The 16,576-nt window shown below is 39.3% G+C and overlaps 1 protein-coding gene across 1 annotated transcript in view; it reads left to right on the plus strand.

Moving 5' to 3' along the window:
• Positions 1-12,047, plus strand: part of ppfia4 (PTPRF interacting protein alpha 4) — an 846,733-nt gene extending 834,686 nt beyond the window's left edge. Inside the window, exons 24-27 of the mRNA XM_070858909.1 lie at positions 1,140-1,315; positions 1,418-1,486; positions 4,667-4,841; positions 10,382-12,047. Coding sequence (XP_070715010.1) covers positions 1,140-1,315; positions 1,418-1,486; positions 4,667-4,841; positions 10,382-10,431 — 470 coding nt within the window. The 3' untranslated portion in view covers positions 10,432-12,047. The remainder of the gene's footprint in view (positions 1-1,139; positions 1,316-1,417; positions 1,487-4,666; positions 4,842-10,381) is intronic.
• Positions 12,048-16,576: the final 4,529 nt, after the last annotated feature.

Raw genomic sequence — 16,576 nt, forward strand, 5'->3', positions numbered from 1 at the left:
TTTAACAACAGTTCCCATGAAAGTAAATGACCTCAGTTGTAACATCTACACAATCTTGGATATGAATGGGTAAAAACATTAGTAATGGTAATTGTTTGTAACTAGGGTTAACTGATCAATTTTAGAGGATCCTGAGGATGGCTGCTCTGCTTCACACTTTTCACATCAGAGGAGTGCTCTATTCAGAACTCTGGAAGAAAATAAAAACACTAACCTTATTAGAAGCACTAACGTAGCACAAATGTTCTGAGCAGCATTTAAATCAGCTGTCTGGTGCTGGTTAATGCACCAGTACACTGGGTTCAGCAATATGCATAACATATTATAATATATTGACCAGTTGGTCATAGTGATCAGTTGCAGTATTGGTCATAATAACTGCTTATAAGAACATTATGGAACAATAGTCTTTGTAGCAGTACTTTCAGTATAAAGTATCCGTCATGTATAAAAAAAAACACTAGTCTATTAACCTAGCTCACATAAACCTTCAGTTTATTGAGGGTTTTGCTGCTTGTGGACATGAGCCATTCTGGGTCCTTTAATGGCTTAGATGTCAGTTACTGTCACAAGGTGAATGGTTAGGTTGAAGCACCTACAGCTAGCTTTGACACTGATTCAGAGTGCTGAGCCATCTAGTCATCTGCAGGTTCAGCTGCCCTGGTTATACAAGGAGACCTGAAATGGTGGGTTTCTGTGGGAAGGAAAACGCTTTATTAAAAAGAAGACATCTTAATAGAAGATTTTTTTGAAAGACCTTTGAAGAGGATTTGTGCTGCCACTGGGCTATTTTTTCTGTTTCAATAATTCATTGCTTAACCTCTTGCATAACTAAAGCCTCTTTACGGAATCGAGTGTAATTGGAGGAATTAGTATACTGAGCCATGTCTACTGTCCTATCTAATCTGATTTATACTGTTGCATCACTGAACCAAAGCACCTAAATAGCTCGTGAATCGTTCAGAACCAGTCTTCAGAACTGCCAATCACTGTATATTGTGCAGTATTTCTGTTGTGCTTAATACACAACAGTGTAAGAAGCGTGAAAGTAATCCTCTATTTAAAAACCCCAATTAGTGCAAATAACATTTCATTATAACTGTTACAAATACAATGACCTGTATTTGACTCTTGCTTAGATGTGTTGGTGTGGACTAACGATCAAGTCATTCACTGGGTGCAGTCTATTGGACTTCGGGAGTATGCAAACAACATAGTCGAAAGCGGGGTACATGGAGCCTTGGTAGCCCTGGATGAAAATTTTGATTACAACAGTCTAGCATTATTATTACAAATTCCCACACAAAACACTCAAGTAAGCTCTGTATCCATGTCTGTTTCCTGCGTCTATATGATTTCCAAATAATTATAACTCTGATAGAGTTAAGAATGGATTTTAATTATGACTTTCTAATAGGCAAGGCAGGTCTTGGAGCGTGAATTCAACAACCTGTTGGCCTTAGGAACTGAGCGGAAGCTGGATGATGTGAGTATTAGGGATTCATTCACACTTTCCCTAAAGGAAAATTAGGTACCATCTTGGCCATGTTTAGGTGTTATGAGTTGTGGACCTGCATATGCCAGGAGCTGGGTTCAAGGGAGAGGGAATCTTTAGTCCCATTAGAATGGGCTGGGTTTGAATGCCATGTTGCATTATTCTTGTCCTCCTTAACCTCTCTGTAACATTTGACGCAGTCGACTTTTCCATCTTCTTCCACTGACTTTCCTTCATGGCACTGCCCTTGCTTGATTCCACTTTGACCTATCCTAACATAACCAGCACATCTCCTTCAATAACTTATCTTCGCACCCTGCACTGAAGCCATTCTGTTTGGCTCTCACCAAAACCTCTCAGCTAAATTTCCCAGCTGCATCCCCCCCTCGCTCAGACTGAATCCAGTCTTATCTATCACCAAGACTGCCCATTGCCATCTCTACAACATCACTCACCGCTAGCCCTTCCTTCATCCCCATCTTTGTCAGCTCCCAAGCTTGAACATACATCAGATCTCGCACTAAATCGCACTGACTATTGCCCCATTGCTTCAATCACACTGAATTCAAAACCTTCTATTTGAAAAAGATCAAGTCAAATGAGCATAGGGAAAGGTTAAAGAATGCAATCAAATGGATTTGTCTTTCAGAGAACTGGTACAGGCATTAGGGGCCAAATGGCAGTCTCCTGTGCTGTATGATTCTATGATTCTTCTTCATTTACATATCCTTCCATGGCCTTGGTGTACCTTACTTAGCAGCCTTCTCCAATAGATGCCCTCTGCTCTTCTAACTCTGGCCCTCTGTTCCACTGCCAACCCCCACCCCCTTCCCCACCACCTTTGGTGCCAGTGCCATCAAATTATTGGTCCTTTCTCTGTGAACCCCTCTGGCTTATAATCTCTCTTCCAATCCTCAAATGTATTCTCAAAATTTATCTCTTCAACCATTCCTTTGATCACCTGCCTTATGTTCTACTACTACTCAGTGTCTGTTACTCTTCTGCAGAGTGCGTAGATAAGTTTACTACATTAAGAGCACCATATAGATGCAAGTTGTTATAGTGGTGGTGTTAGCGTACTAACACTATTGGTGGACCAACCCATCATTTTACCAAAATCTTTTGGTTAATCTTAGCCCTCTGTTCTAATAATTCAGGTAAACATTTAAAGGATTCTCAATGCAGTTTGAGACCAAGTATTCCTCAATAAAGGATTAGGTGGGTGAGGTACGGATTTAGGCACTCCATTATAGAAAGATTGGAGCCATGGGAAAGACAACATACTTTCACAAGGGTGATGGGGTATATTAATAATAGGAGACTTGGAAAACTAAGGCTGTGTATACAGGGAAGCAGTCACAGTTAAAGGGAGAATTAATAGAACTATTGCCCTGTATTAGTTCATAATTATGAAGGAGTTTGAGAAGGTAAATATTTCAAGATTATTTCCAGTGTGTTGGTGAATTGGTAGAAGAGGATTATAGACTCAATATCAGTACCACAAGCATTGATGGGCAGTTAGAAGATTTTCTTCTCTCACGCAAAGCATTCTTTGAATATGGAATACATTACCAAAATTGACAATGAAGTTAATTCAATCGCAGCAATTAAGAGGGAGTAGATAACTTTGCTGTTGAGCTAGCAGCAATACAAGTAAGGTGGGCCAAAATCACCTCCTCCTGTGCTTACATTTATTTGATGCTAGGAGGTGACTAACACAGGTAAAACTTTCAAGAGGTTAAAACTCATACTTGAAGCCTGAAAGTAATCTTTGTTCCTGGATAAATTTTCTCACAAATTTGAAGTTTGTGAAAGATATGAGCTGTAGTAAAAACACTGAATGAACTCAATGATATTGGATTAAATTCCAATAAAATCACTTCATGGAATGTGTTCCAAGTTCAGCTTTTTATCTCAACATCACACATGAGAGGCTGTCTTGTCACACATCCTGACATTGAGCTTGTAATGAATACTTGGAACTTTCCAAAAGAAATTCATTATTTAACTGCTGTCATCTGACTGAGTTGCTGGAGTTTCAAACTTTGAGCGGAATAGGATGGAAACTTGACTAGGCCTCATTTGGTGAAGCATCTCTACTTTGCTTTTATAACAGGGTATTTGCATGTTGAAACTTGTAGTTGATGAATTGAATTTCTATCACTAGATACTTTCCCAGATAAGTTACTAATACCTGCCAGTGAAACAGTAATCTGGGCAACAACAATTTGCATTTATATAGTAAATGTAGAAAAATGTCCCACGGCACTTCATAGAACTGCAATCAAAAGAAAATGGATGCTGAGGCAAAGAAGGAGGTATTGGAAGAGGTGACTCAAAACTTGGTCAAAGGGGTAGTTTTTAAAGATGGGCTTAAAGGAGGAAAGTGAAGTGAAAAGCCAGAGAGGTTTATGGAGAGAATTCCAAAACGTAGAGTTTTGAGAGGTCAAGGCAAGGCAGGGAAAAGAAATAGGAGATGCACAAAGAGATGGGGTTTGTAGGGATGGAGAATTTTATGAAGATAGGAAGTGGTGAGGTCATGAAGGGAACTTAAAGCGCAGGGCTAAGAATTCTAAATTGAAGGAGTTGGGAGTCGATGTAGGTCAGCAAGAACAGGAGTGATGGGTGATACACGAGCGGGACCTGTTGCAGGATAGGAAACAGGCAAGAGAGTTTTGGATGAGCTGAGGTTTATGGAGGATAGGAGGCCAACCAAGAGAGCATTGGAATTAGAACTTTGAACAGGAACCTTGACTGGGCCTCATTTGGTGAGGCTTATCTATTTTGCCTTTAAAGCAGGGTATTTGCATGTCTGGAGGTGAAAGAAGCACACATGAGGGTTTACAACAGCAGATGGGCTGAGGCAGGGGCATGGGTAAGCAGTGGAAGTTGCTGCACTTTACAATAGATTAAAAAAGAGTCATGAACTCGGCTCGGGATCAAGTAAGATGCTAAATTTGCGAACAGTTCGATTGGCCTGGGAGGGGGATTGAGTTAATGTCATGGGTATTGAGTTTCTGGTGAGTTGTAGTTGATTCAGGATTCCTAAAAAGTGACTGGAAATAAGGCAATCTCTGTTGTATGTTAACTGTTGAAGACGATAGAGTAAGCCAACTCTTAAATCTCTCAAGTTTTAGTAGTGCCACAGTTTTATTCCTTCTGGTATTACAGGGTGATGACAAAAGTTTCAGGCGTGCGCCATCATGGCGAAAGCGCTTTCGGCCGCGAGAGGTCCACGGTATCGCCATGATGGCTGGGTCTACAGAAACACTGCCCGCAGGGTTCAGGGTTACAGCAATGTCTGCCCCACCTCCTTCAGTACAGCCGAAGAAACTTCAACCAGAAGGTAAATGAAATCCGCCTCTTATCGACTCTCTGCCACCATCGATCCAATTAGCAGAATTACCAATGTGCAAAAGTAGAATCATTGATTCACAGCATGAAAAAAATGTAACTGGGTATGTGATGAGGAATCAGTAACACACAGTGGTATCGTGAAAGAGGAGGTCACAGTTAGTTTTGGTGCATCTGTATTTATCCTTCATAAATCTAATTTTCCATTGCCTGTGTTGCAGTAACATAACATTAACGTGCATGAAACGGGATAGGACCCAGCCTTTAAGATATTTGTCAGGCTCAAAATACAACATCCATTGTTGTATGGATCAGCATCATTGGAGACAGAAATATCAAAGATTTGTTTTATGTTAAAGCCGTGCTGCACTACTTGACAATCCCAGTAAAACATTAATATCTGAACCGAATTACATGCCATGAATTAACATTTCACACAATGCAACATGTGCAACTACACCCAGGGTGATTTATATCTTCTTCAAAAAAAACTTTCTATTGGGACACATGAATTATTAATGATGCGTATGAAATTCTGGAATATAAAATAATAATGGAGCTCTCTCACTCCCTCATTTCTTGTGAGAGTGTCTGTTGTTCCTAGCTTGGTTTCCAGGGGAATTCTGAAAATAAATCCATTTTACTTAACTCGAGCAATCTTTAGGGTTCCTGAAATAATTCACTGAGAATCTTGTTACTTGGAAGACCATTTTTTAAATTGCTTTTTGTAGATTTTACCACGTCTGCAGGTATGCATGGAGTGCTGATCGGGATGGTGAGCTTTTTATACCAGTCGCGGGCACTCTGCAGTCTGTGTGTATACCTCAAGCTGCGGATTGGCAACAAGGCAGAGCTGTGATCCACTTACCCTGCCCATGTCAAGATGCTGACCCTACGCTCTTTTTGTGGTTCAGCTGGTTAAGGTGCCGGTGAAGTAGCAGAGCCAGAGATCCCTGGTCTGTGCTGAGTTAGCTGATCTTAGCCTGGCCTGCACACTGGGTTAGGCCAGAGAATGTCAGCCAGGGTTCTAGCAACCACTGCTGCAGTTCTACGGTTCGAAATGTCAGGTGAGAACAGAACCGGGTTTGGCTGCAAGTGCCCTGTGATTGAATAGCCTGCCAACACTCACTTTCTCGGCTCACATTTGAATAAAAGCCACTAAGTTGAGGTGCCACAGGACAACTGGCACCCATGGAACTGTACACCTCCATAACATCACCCTCCCTACACCCCGGCTCATTACATCTGAGGCTGCACCCCTTACTAATGCTTTTATTACCTCCAGCATCTTACTATTCCATGGCTCTCCTGGTCGCCCTCCCATCTTCCAAAAACTTGAGCTCATCGAATACTCTGCTGCCTGTATCCTAACCCGCACCAAGCCCCATTCACGCCTGTGCTCACTAACCCACATTGGTTGCCGGTCCACCAATGTTGCGATTTAAAAATTCTCATCCTCTTGTTCAAATGCCTCCATGGCCTTACGACTTCCTGTCTCTGTAACCTCCTCCAGCCCTACAACCCTTTGAGAACTCGGCGTTCTTCCAACTCTGGAATCTTGTGTATCCCTGATTTCCTTTACCCCTCCATTAGCTGATGTGCCTTCATTTATCCAGGCCCTCTGTGGAGTTCCCTCCCTGAACCTTTCTGCCTCTCTTTCCTCCTTTTAAGATGCTACTTCAAACCTACCAAGCTTTTAGTCACCTGTCCTAATATCTCCTCCTTTGGCTCAATGTTTGTCTGATTACTCTCCGGTGAAGTGCCTCGGGGCGTTTTCCGACATTAAAGATGCTTATGAATACAAGTTGTTGTTGTAAAACCAGCTAGGTGAAGTAGCAACAGGTGGCTCTTACACACACACACACACACACCACCCACAAGTTTTTACCTTGGCAGCCATGTTAGAAGGAGTTGCTGAGGAAATTATGCTAAACAGTTCCTTACTGTGGAAGCAGGAGAAATTGAAGGCTGTGCTAAGCAGGTTGTACTTTCCAGTAGCCAGCCTTAGAAAGATATGGGCACGTGTACGTCCTATCTAGACTAAGAATTGTGCATGATGTGGGGATTTTTTTTGATATAACCCAGACCCCCCCCCAGGTATTTTACAACATTGTCTGTTTAAATGCTAATGTGGAGGGGCTGGTTGTGGATGGTTAAACTCTGAGCCCCCAGCATTTCTTTTTAATTTTTCTGCCATGCTACTGGATGTAGAAATGGATGATATTGAGGGGAGTTGGGGATAGAAGGAAGAAAGGAGTCAGAGATAGGAATGGGCTGACCACAGAACGTCTGTGCCCCAGTCCGCCCTGTTGCCAATTGCAGGACAAAGCTTGGGCACTGAGCAGCCTTGGAAAGGCAGAAAATGGGTGTTGAAAAGTAACTGGAGAGCACTTGTTTGAAGCTTGGCTTTCTATGTTTGTGCTAATCTGCAGGAATAACTTGCTGTACTTACCGCATGTTGTGTGTGTTTTTTGCCATTTGTCATGACTGGAACATAGTTGGTACATCAGGGACACAGAGGTTAGACACATCGACAGTACGCACATACTCCTGCTGACATCCAGATCAGTCAGGGAGTCAGCAGTGATTACCGTGAGTATACAACCTTTACTTTCTGACTTTCATGGCTATGTGCATAGAACAGAGAATTTGGGGAACTTCTGTTCATCACTGCAGTGTCGCACACATAGAAAGACACAATACTAACCGGGAATTGCTTGCAATCTGAAATTATATATTTGTGATGTTGAAGAATTTCAGTCCTGACAACTTGTCGCTTTCATGTGCCTGGTACAAGCATCAGTCTGCAACTTTTCTAAACAGTATTAATGTTACCAGCATGTGAATGGTAATAACATTCCTTGAGCTAAGTTGCAAAATATGTTATTATTTATAAATCAATCTTATCACTAAATTTCAGACATTTTTTTCTGCTAGTAAAACTTGCAGGCGTCTTCCATTATTAGACAAGGTGATATGATCAGTTCAATCATTGATAGCCCTGCAAATGAATACCAGTCGGGACTCGGGCATAATTCTGCCCTCGCGTGTAATGTACAAATGTAAAATTGGTGCCTTGAAGAAAAGGCCTTGTGAGGGATATATTGAGTGTTGTGGCCATTTCCCACGATGAGCCGGTCTATTCTCATGACTGCGCTCAGTGAATTATGTCAATTGTTTAACCAGCATTGCCTAGCAACAATGTTCTCATGCCCCAGTCAACAAGTTGAGAGTGTCTGATTTTCCAAGGGCAACGGATGAAATAGTTCATCCTTTATGCTGTCTGTGTGTAAGAACACTGTACTTGAGAGTAACCTGATTGTGCAGTGGTGAAGAACAGTTCAGTAAATATATGAACCTTGGCGTTCCTCAGAAGGGTTCACTGTTCTCCAGACTACATCCATAGGCATTTTTCCTGGCTACTAGAAAAATATTGTTGTCGATGATCAAATCCTCTTTTTATGACTATTGTAATCTCGGAAACCCTTCAGTACGCTAACGCTAATTCTTTTTGAAATTTTGAAATGATTTTTTTAATGTTCAGTGGCTCCCATGCACCACAATCAAATTTCCCTCCTCCAGAAATACAGCTGAATGTTTTCTCCCATCCCCAACCCGGTTTTCACAGGTTAAAATTCTCCTACATTTGGGTGCAGATTTCAGCCATGGATTCAAACAATTCCACGGAGATCTAGATATCATTCGAGTTCATTGTTGGTCTCTCGGCATTCAGTTTTTCTGAAGCAGGTTAATCACAGCAAATGAAGTCCGTAATCTACTTCCCACTTTGTTGCTAACACAAAGCTTTACTGAATTTGGTGCTGTCACTCCAGACTAAAAAGGCTTGACAATAGAAAGCAAATTGTTGCGATGGATTGCTTGATTTTGGGATATTGCCAAGGACACTTGCAGTTGCTTCTGATGAATGTTCTGGTTCCAAAAGGAAGACATTCTCATTCTTCACGCTGTAAGTGCAGGATTGATGAGTGTTACAGGCTTGTCCCAGAGCTGCCTGATTCCAACTTTGAACATGTTCTTTTACCGCTTTAACATTGTGCGCACGCAATTTAAAAGGAAGTTTGAAATGAAGAACAAAGCCTTTTCTTTAAAAATGTTAAAAATTAAAATGTATTTGAGATTGGAAACTTATCAAATGCAAATCTTTTTCTATTTTCCTTCAGTTTAAATAGTGCAGAATACATCATGTGGGGAAGTGACGAGCGTGAGATATTCAGTGTGCCGGTGTGTAGAATTAACACTCTCAGTTGGAAAAAAATGTTCTGGATCACAATGGGTCACGGATTGTACTGAATAACTTTCAAATGACTAGCATGTACTGTTGCTCCAGCTCTCTCACCATCAGGATTACAGATTCTGCCGCACTCTTTCTCCCCCCCCCCCCCTCCACCTCTTTGTTTTGAAAATTAATTTCCATTTTTTCCACCTCTCTCTCGCTTTTTAAAAAAAAGAGTGGAATGTTCCAGTTTAAGAAATTTGAAGTCTGATCGCCTTTAGAAAACTGCATTTCTTTCACCATGACTGGTAAAAGCATCTGTAGAGTACAAGTGTGTGGCAGGTATCTGGAAAGTAAATGGTGAAGTGGACTACTTCGTGAGTATTCAGAGCTTGCTAATAACTACTGTCAGCCACAGGTAGACCAGGCCACTGCCAGCTTCCTATCCTGGAAGAGCATTAGTGAACCAGTTGGGCATTTAGTATAATTATTCCTTCCTGGTGCCAGTCACAAATTACCACACAAACGATCTCTAGGTTAATAGTCTGGTACCATAACCATTACTGCACTACCCATGGAATAAATGACCAGTTAATCTATTTTTGGTGGTAGTTGAGGGAGGAAGGTTGTCCAGGATATCGGGAGAACTCCCCTGCTTTTCTTCAAATAGTTTTATGTCCACCTGAACAAATAGATAAGCCCTTGGTTTTAATGTCTGATTCCTCAGTACTACACTGAAATCAATGTGAAAGATCAGGTTTAAAATATAAACCTTTTGGGCCAACTCTACGCTAACTTCACAGAGAAGTTGAGATGTCTTGTGTCTTGTGCAATAGGTATGAAGACCCTAAACATCAACTACACGATGATCTCAACTAGAACATAGCTTAACTCTCCTACCTTAAAAAAATTATATCTCTGATCTTTGAGACAGCTAGAGCAGCAGTTGGGGCATTACAATTGGCCTCAGTGACCTTGACTTGGGAGAGAAAAAAAGGTTCTTACCTCTGCTCATTATCCAATGACTCACCCACTGCAAAGTGTGAGCACATGGAGGTCAGGTGAGGGCAGAAATGCAGTAGCTGTGATGCCTGCCACAGTTGAATAAGCTGCTGATGTTTTCATGTCTAGCTAGCATGTGAAGAATGGCTTCTTGGGCAAAGCACTTGGAGGATTGTTGGTGTCTGTGGAACTGTACCCCTACTCCTCCCAGTAAGGGTCAACACCTTCAGGACAGGAAGGGAGAAAGCTGACGTGGAGAAAAATATAATTAATGATTGGCAATTTGTCTCTTCCAGTGCATTCCCACTACCTGTATGGACACATGCTCGCTGCCTTTCGGGAATAATCCACTACATCTCTGTGAGATCAACAATGGAGGTCAAATGCTGCTGCACAATAATTATAAAGGCACAGATGGTTCGAATGTACATTGAATATAAATGGGCAATAGTTTACTTCAGTTCAGAAAAAAATCTTACACTATCATTTTATTTATCTGGTAATGACTTCCTTTGTGGGATTATCGTTTACAAAGCTGGTAGAGAATTCTAGGGTTCCATTTTTGAGCTGTTTTACTGTAATATTGTTCTGGTACAGTCCGTAGTAAGTTCTGTCAACTTTTAACCTCAAGTACCGTTGTGGTTTCATTGGTTGTAGTAATTTTTCTCAAGTGTATGATACCTGCTGTATGTAAACGTATGGCCATGAAGTGACGCAAGTTTTTTATGTAAATGTATATAAATATGGCTGACTGTAACAACATTTTTTTTTAGATAATTTAATGGAATTTGAAGTGTGTAGATTCAACCTAAATGCTGTCTTAATCATTGATGTTGCTGCCATTTTTATCTTGCCGATACCTTTCAAGGACATCCTGTTCCATTCAATGAGGAATTATTCATTTTCAACGAATGAAGTGTGCGATTATTTGTCTGCCATGTAAATTGTAGCATAACATATGACTGGATAGCTTGAATCATTATTATTTTTAGGTTGTAGTGGAAACGACAGATGTTAGACAGACTCATCCTGTCTGCAGAATTGATTCTCCGTTTGATGGCAGTTCCCAGCTCCTGGAAATTCTTGCTCCACTGAACGTTTTTCAAATACTGACTCCTAATAGTACTGCAACGGGTTTTTAAATCAGCCTTGTGTTTACACAAAGAGTTTGTGTCCTTTAGCTTTGCCTAATGAATCCCTGAGTCTTACACATCATATCCTGTATGTCTTTTCAATTCACTTTCCTAACCTGCACATCAGAACACTTTTCTCTGTTTCTCATTACACCCCACCCCACTTTCATTGCTTTATGTGCAGACCTGGTTACAAAGGATATATTTTTAAAATTATATACAATAGAAATATTACTTCCATTTTTATGAATTTGCAAAGCAGCACAGCATCCAAAAGATTTTAACCTTCAATGCTGACCATTCTGATTTCAGATACAATAGTAAACACAGATGTTGACTGAACAATTCACAGCATTTTGAAATGGGTGGTTTCTGATGCAAAAGGTTCTTTAAATATTCTGCAAGTTGTAGGGTTAAAAGAAAATAATTAGCATTTTATCAACAGATGCCTTGTAATGTTTAAACAAGATATTTCCTGTTGTGATTTCCCACTTTTAGGTATGGTTTCTAAAACCTGAATCAGGGTATTTTGTCTTTTGCCCTATTTTTAAATGAATATGACAATCTAATAGTAGCTGAAGATAAATGTTGCGTGGCAGATGCCTGCTGTTAAAGTAGTCATGCCCTGCCTATCTGGACTAGAGGGAACTGATTTCACAAAGTTAGTATCAAGCTAACACTTACTTCAGCTGGATATTACCTGAAGAATTTAGCCAGGTTCCTGTTAAAGTGGCTCCGCACTGGCACTTTCTGTTCCTTGAGTCTGTGTGACTATCCCTTGAAAAATATTGAGCATTGATAACTTGTATGAGGATTGACAAAATGTTAATCATGTTTTATAAAATTTATTTTTAATAAATTGATAGCTAGTCCTTCTAAGCCAATGAAGGATGCATGGTTTTAATCAGCACTTTGTGGGGAGCAGTCAAAATGATTCTTGAACATAGACTCTTTTGCAAATACAGTAATTAAATATGCTCAGCATAGCATTTTAATTCCCAAGTGCCACAAAGAAAAATGTGCTACCATTTCTTTGCAAGTCTTATTTAACGAGGTCGGCATCCTGTAATGCACAGGGGGTGAATAGGACCACAGAATAGGTACACTGAGCTGCGCTTGTAATTTGCTGTCTGCGAAGGCTATCATTATACATTAAAGCCCAGAAAGAATAGGCAGTCGTAAATACTTATTTTAATAACAGCTGTATTTTTGTCAGCCAAAGTTTTATTGAATTTTTCCAATAAATTTGGAAGATACTATCAGCATATTCGAAATCCAATTTTCTTCTGCCTAATAAATTTGAAAACAGTCTCCACTTCCCTCCTTAGCTTGGAAGAGAGCATGCTTCATAAACATGCATGAAAATAACTTGTCTAATTATGGGAAGGCAGAGTTATTGAGTAGCTGTGTTTTTTATCCTCCATATTTCATAATCAAAATAACTCATCAAAAGGCTAGATTTCCAAAGTTGTTAATAAAATATTTAAATTGTTTAAAAAATCTTTTTTTAAATTATGTTGAATGAACATTGTCTCTGCTTTTTAATATATTTTTCCCTTCTGAAAATACTGACAGTATCCAAGAAATATCTGTGTGCAGGTTAATGACGTTTATTGTCAGCACCATGCACTGAGTTTTCTTGATTCTTGTTTTTACCCGCAGTCACACTAACTGAATTGTGTTTAAAAGATACGTAATACGTTCTTGTAGCAGTTCTGTTCAATTCATCCAATTCATCCAATTAATTTTTATTAATTTTTTTTGTGAAATAATTATATTGCTGCACTTTGTTGTGTTCGCATATGTACTTTTCAAATTAGCGGATTGTGAAGACGCAGCTCAGGAAGTGTGTTGATCAGAGTTTTGAAAGCGACTAAGTTAGCTAAATAAAATGGGGAGGGGCTAATGCCGTCTCATCAAAGTTCAATTCTGCTCTATTTAAAGACACTGCTCACCACCACGCACATCCACTCAAATACCATAAGCACAATTTAAAATCTCTTTGATACGCAGAGCACATTTTGTAATGTGAACTAGGTCTGTACTCCTCCATCTGCCCATAAATTATGACCATATCTAATGAAGTAAAAACTGAAAAAATGAAGCACCTTTCTTTCATCTCTAATAAAATCTCCAGCTCATCAAATGCTTATGGGTATTCTGTTTTAAAACCTTCTTTTTTTCTCTTTCAGGCAGTGATATTATACTCGGTTCTTGGTTTTGCACTTTCATTTATTTTCGCCAAGTTTGCCTTGTCATCTGGTAATTGTCATTTTACCAAATCTTCTAATTCAAAGAAAAAGAATTAATGTACATAAACTGACAAAACGGTGAATGATAACTCTAATGTCATTTGACTGACTGTACAGCATTCTGTTACTTATTATTGCCTGTTTTTTTGACGATGGACATGTCTTCTGAGTGTGCTGTGGTGATGGTACAAAGTTTGGTTAACAGATCTTACCTTGCACCATTTTTATTTAGCAACACACCGATAGTGGGGAGGGGAGGGGCCTCAAAATAAAATCGCCATTGGTAGTTGACCACCAATGCAATTTGATCTCTAAGAAACTAATTACTATCTACTTAGCTGTTGATCAGACCCATGTATTTTTAACTTGTAAATATTACAATCTAAACATCTGTATCCATGGGATTCATCGCTGACGCCGAGTAGACCTTCCATTTTATTAGGTAGGGTATAGTGGGTGAGTTGGCATTGACATAAATCAAGCAGATCAGATTGGAGATCATCCACTTTTTATTAGGGGCAACAGGATAGGTATGTGTTGAAACTGCCATTTTATTGTAACAAATACTTGGAAGAAACTTTTTTTTAATTACGTGGACCAGTCCCTTCACACCAAATCTTTTAAAGGAGATCCTCTTTTGCTTGTCACTCAACACATATACAGAATAAAAAGGGATGTGTTTGCGAGCTGCACACAAACCTTTCAAATATAAATGCACTTTAAAAATGTTTTTTTAAAAACATGTTGAGGTGATCTGTGGATTAAACCTGGAGAATTACCAAGAATCCTTTGAGATTTTCCTCAGATCATGCCACTACAGTGAACGTTAACTGTTAGTGCACAAGTAACAGTGACGATTCACAGTGTCTAACTGTATTTTTGAGGGAGGCTAAATACTGCTTGTTGGAGCTAATAAAGACAAGTGCCACTATTTTGTTTAAGGGATATTGTCCTCTGAAGAGCATGCAGCTTGTGACACAATATCGTGAAATACCTCGTCATGTCAGCTAGAATAAAAAGCAAACAGTAAAAAAGTTGGCCTTAGAGCAGATAAAGCAGCTGCTACAGCATAAATTTATCACAATTACCAATGTAGCCAAATTATCTAATCTTCTAAGAGCTTCACTTGCCTGAACTGCCCCGCCATTATGACCCCTGTAAATCGTGGTGTGACTGGCCTGTTCATGGCTTGTCAGAAAAGACCTAATTTTATGCAGTTTTGTTAACCCACAACATGCAACTGTCTTTTGCGTGCATGTTTCCAAAGCCACTTATCTTGGAGATATGACAGCTTCCTGCTGCTCTGATGTTGTGCTTTGTTAATATATTTTCAACGCTTTGCTGCCACACATCTCCTTGTGTAATTGTATTCCACCTTCTTGAAGTGGGGTGACAAATATGCAATAAGAGATGTGCCTTGCAAGTTTCAAATAAAGGTCCGAGCAGGGCGCTTAACCTATATATCTCCTGCCTTTTAGCTTATTTTAGGTTTTGGGAAGAGAAACTCATTTGTGAAGTGTGTAAATTTGTAATGTATAGTTTTTGTAGCATGTGTAGTGATAGCTGGAATGACACTTGGTGCTAATCGACCCCATTTAAATCTTTAACACTTCATTTAAAGGGCACGTTTTGAGGTAAACAGCCAGGAATGCTTAGCTCTGAAAAAACTATTAAAAGCCCCTTTACCAATACTGCCTGGTGGGGTTTATTTATACTGCAACAGGCGCCATGTTGGGGAATGGTGAACTGCAGAAGGTGTTGGTTTAAATATGTGTCAGCACAGATGTAATGAGTGTTGGGATGAAAGTTTTGCAAATACAACTGAATTTACTGGCCATGAGGAGGTGATCTATGAGTCATAGGCTTCAGTAAAACATTTGTTTGCAAACCTGGTGAACTTCCAGACACTCATCCGATAATAGTTTCTGTTCAACACACACCAAGTGTTTTAAATATTGGATCAAACATCTTTATCATCTACATTACTAATGCAATAGCCAACTTGTTTTATTTTGCTAATGTGATATCTGAGCTGTCTAATGCTGATAGCTATGAAGACCCAATTCACACAATCTTAACAAGTTAGCCTGTTAGAAGGAGGGCAAATAATTCAATTTTAATTAACAGTCAGCTTGTATTGTGGTTCAAAAAGGATGATGAGTTTGGTTTGGTGTAGATTTACTCTTAATAATCGACTTATACATGCAATGAATGAGAAGTGTTCGTATACAGTACATTTTTGGTTTGGGCAAGAATAATTTTGAGACCTCATTATTATGTATAATACTTGAATTATCGGTAAAATTAGTCATTTGAAAATTGAAGTCATTCAATTTTATGAAATTCATAACCTCCAAAAATTAATAGTCGACTCGCATGTGGTCCAAAAAGAATGCAGAACTGGTATAGGATTAATCAGTATTTTAAAGTAATATGTGCTGGTAAGTGCAAATAATATCTAATTTGTACAGTACAGTACTGTTTGTTTTTGGAGTATATTAAAACCTTGAACTTCATGAGCAGCATTCGACATTATCCTGTTTTTAAAACAAAAATCCAATTATTTTGGTTCATGAATAGTTGTGTATCTTTAGATCACTGTACATAATTTCATTATCATCTTACTTATATATATATTTATATTTAAGGCAAACCACCCAAGGTTTCCAGCCTTTTCTCTCGCGTTCCACATTTTATTCAGTATCAATGATAATGGAGAGCAATTAATATTGTGTTTTGATGGTTCTACATATTTCAGCACTATACGCCATGAATAATTCCTGCATCGTTTTATAAAGTATAAATGTTTGTGGAATTTTGGGGACGAAAGACGATTCTAATTTCAGGCAAGTTCAATCGTTAGCTGAGCGATAGACCCAGATGTTTTCTGCTGGAGTTGGTGCACGCTTGGAAAGACATGTCCATCTGTGTCTAACGGTGTGGTCTTCCTTTCTATTGCTTACAGGAATAAAATGTAATTGTTTGCAAGTTTGAGTAACCAACTGAGAACACAACGTTGTGGTCTTTGCACTTGAAATGCTCTTGTTTTGTACAGTATATCCAAATCTTTCGTTTCTTTTGTCACAGTATTATTTGTTGCCTGGTT

Source organism: Pristiophorus japonicus, chromosome 17 (assembly GCF_044704955.1).
Source record: "Pristiophorus japonicus isolate sPriJap1 chromosome 17, sPriJap1.hap1, whole genome shotgun sequence".
Lineage (NCBI taxonomy): Eukaryota > Metazoa > Chordata > Chondrichthyes > Pristiophoridae > Pristiophorus > Pristiophorus japonicus.